The sequence below is a fragment of the Brachyhypopomus gauderio genome, unplaced genomic scaffold, assembly GCF_052324685.1.
Source record: "Brachyhypopomus gauderio isolate BG-103 unplaced genomic scaffold, BGAUD_0.2 sc34, whole genome shotgun sequence".
Classification (NCBI taxonomy): Eukaryota; Metazoa; Chordata; class Actinopteri; order Gymnotiformes; family Hypopomidae; genus Brachyhypopomus; species Brachyhypopomus gauderio.
In genome coordinates this window covers 2125363-2128719 of record NW_027506866.1, presented here as the reverse complement: position 1 = coordinate 2128719, position 3357 = coordinate 2125363, and the positions used below count along the sequence as shown (strand labels likewise).

At 42.8% G+C, this 3357-nt stretch overlaps 1 protein-coding gene across 1 annotated transcript; it reads left to right on the top strand.

Moving 5' to 3' along the window:
• Nucleotides 1-798: 798 nt before the first annotated feature.
• On the top strand, nt 799-3357 carry LOC143485448 (uncharacterized). Its single transcript, XM_076984894.1, has 4 exons — nt 799-969; nt 1801-1995; nt 2124-2203; nt 2298-3357. Exons 1-4 carry the CDS (start codon nt 964-966, stop codon nt 3253-3255), a joined length of 1239 nt encoding a protein of 412 aa, XP_076841009.1. The 5' UTR covers nt 799-963; the 3' UTR covers nt 3256-3357.

Sequence of the window (3357 nt, the reverse complement as noted above, 5' to 3'; positions counted from 1 at the left end):
AGACATATACGAAAGTGTAGTGCTATATATATTGTACAAATGGCCAACATTAAATGTGTTGTTAGGAAGCACTAGATGTTGCGCTCCCTTGGAAAGGAATCGTATGGTAATGGCATGCGATTGAAGGGTTGAAGGGCTCCTAGTGACCTGCAACCGATTTTTTTTACAACCTTTAGCACCACCTGACACAGTGCTCTCCTATTTTGTCCGCCTAAGCATGAAAGCCTCATATTGGACCTTTGGGTTTACCCTAAGGTGTTTAACAAGATTTCTTGTGTTGCCACAACTCCTTATAGTTTTTTTTTTTTTACACAAATCACAAACAGCATCTTGGCTCTTTGTGGGGCTGAAATAGCTCCACACATGACTTCTCTTGCGTTCTGCCATAGCGTACGTACAGCGCCCTAGTACACTGAGTGAGCGTCTGTGTGTGTGTGTGAGCGTGCCGCAGTACTTACGCATTATGCACTGACCCAGGCGGAAGAAAAAGTAGTTCCCACCAACCGCATATCATTTAGACAAGATCTCAATATTTTTGTTACTTCCACAGTGTTCCTGTTAGTGCTTTGCATTACCTCAAATGACTGAAGTATCAAAAGTATGGATATTTTGATTTGAAAATCGATTTTACAACATAAAGACCTGGTATCGATGGAATGGATATTTCAGTATCGATCCGCGCATCACTAACTAGAGCTGCGTCAACAAGCCTAATTCGCTAGTTGCACGGGATGACGTGTTACTACTTCCGGTTTTTCGAGGGTGCGCGTGAATAGTTCCGCTCCGGCACACAGGACAGACACGCAGAAGCGAAGATGGCTGTGTTTTACACTAGGTGCCTCCAAGACCTACCAAAGATTACCATCACCGATGTGCATCGGATAGTCCAAGCGGCCAGCTCAACCCCGAGGAGCAAAAGGGAAAAAGGATATAAGATGTATATATCCAGTTACATCGACAACTATGAAGGTATGTCACACCATTACACAGCTAGCTAGCCAGCCTAGTTAGCTACACACCCACCCTGTGATTTAGCTGAGCTTATTGTCTAACTAGGACTCTAACGACGGTTGTATCCAGTGTCAGATGTTTTAATGACATTCAGTGTAACTTTTATGTATATTGTAAATGATGTCCTGTTTAAATGCCCACAGTTTCAAACAGAGATTCGTCAGGGAGAGTGAGCATCAGGGCTACCTGTTACAGGTCGATGAGGAAGAGTGAAAAACCTCACGACCTCAGAGTAGGGAGGAAAAACAGTGTTTGTTGGTTCACAGCCTCAGTTGTTATTTACTGTATATTTAGTATAATACATGCAGGGTCCAAATATCTTAATGACTTGGCAGTGGTAAGTATTTTGTACCCTGCGCCTGTTCCTTTGTTTTACTAACACTGTTTTACTAACACAGTTCAGTGATTCACTAACTTTAAAATATTTGAAGAAAATTGAGACAAGGGATATGATAAAAGGTAGATAAGTTTATCGTTATTTCTTATATTGCAGCAAGAGGGAGTAAACTTATATTGCTTATACTCTTGGTGATACAATTGATAACCTGCCGTGATTAAGCCCAGGGGTGTCCCGACTTGTGTGTAAAGGTCTGGGTTGGAAGCAGGTATTTGCTACATAATGAGCAGCAAAAAACATATAATTAAACAAGTGTAATCAGTTGTTTAAGCATCTATTGTTATATATTTGGCTGGAATAAAAACCTGCAGCCACACCATTCCTTTGCATATAAAATTGGACACCACTCATTTAGCCTGAGATTTTGACTGGTTTTTTTTTTTTATGTTTAGATTGTCTTTGAAGACCGTGTACCGGTGGACATTGCAGTGGCCGAGTGCTCCTGTGTGGCTGGGACAGCACTCTGCAACCACAATGTTGCACTACTGTTTCAGACTGCACACTACTCCACACTGAACCTGGCTGCTGTACCCCCAGTCCTAAGCTGCACAGAAACAGAACAACGCTGGCACAAGCCAAGAACCATGGTGAGTATGTGTTCCCAACCATACCAAAGTTAAATTATTTCTTCAACAAGCTACATTATGAGCTGATGTACTATGTCACATCAACAAACATTTAAAGTAGTGTGATCATTCTTTTATGTAATTAATAGGGTGTGAAACCAGGCAGAGTAAGTGACATGGTATTTTTGTCCTCCAAGCCGAAGCAGTTTACAGTTGCTGATGGTGTAAGGTAAAATTAATTTTCCTATGTATGCTTTGCTTACTGTATAACCTTTGTTGTATGAGTGTACAAAGTCCTTACTGTGGAATTCGATTTTTCAAAGGAGTAAACGTTACAAGGCAGTGCGAGGGGAGCTGCCAGATCCAGATGTCCTCAAAGTTGATGAGCAGTACAAGGACTTCACTGCAGACATTGCTCCACTCATCACCACCATGGCCATAAGTGCTGACGTCCCGCTGGTTGATTCAGCTTTTGGGAAAGTCCAGGCGGGTAGTCCCATATCCTACCAGCATCCAGTACCAGTGAGTCGGGTTGTAGTACACCATCCAGATGCCCCTCTGCCACCACCTCTACCTGTAGACGGCTATAGGCTTGAGCCTACTAACTGCCAGTTCGTGTGCAGTCACCAACAACACCTCCATCTGCAGTCACTTGTCACTACATTTGACATGGCAAGGAAGATAGAGGTTGCCACCAGAGAGCAGAGCAACTCTGTGGAGTGGCACCGAGTCAGGGGGCCAAGAATAACTTCCTCCCGATTCAGGGAAATATGCCATGTCAGAGGTCAGAGTTCTGCAGAAATCCTGTCACAAAGGATTCGAAAGGGAGTGAATCAAACTGCTGCAATGAAGAGGGGATTGGCACTGGAACCGGTTGCCATACAGGAGTACTGCAGAATAAAAAACACCAATTACTGGCCTTGTGGGTTTGTCATCCACCCTGATGCCCCCTGGTTAGGGGCATCTCCTGATGGTCTGGTGTTTGACCCGACTGAGAGCCCACCCTTTGGACTGGTGGAAATTAAATGCCCCAATGCAAAAAGCTATGTGGACTGTAGCTACCTGAAAATGCAGAGTGGCACACTGAAATTGAAGCAGACTCACAGTTACTACTGGCAGGTACAAGGCCAGCTCCTACTTACAGGTATGGAGTGGTGTGATTTTGTTGTATTTGCAGAGGATGATATTCTCATTCAGCGCATATACAGAGACTGTGAAGTGGCTAAAACCATTAGAGAGAAGGGAGATTTTTTCTTTTTTTATTTTTACATGTCAGTGTAATGACTTCTCATCACGTTTGGCAGTTATCTATTTAAAATGCAGTAAATTTATGAACTAATGATATTTTAATGATTGATTCTTAATAAATCTTAAATGTGTTGA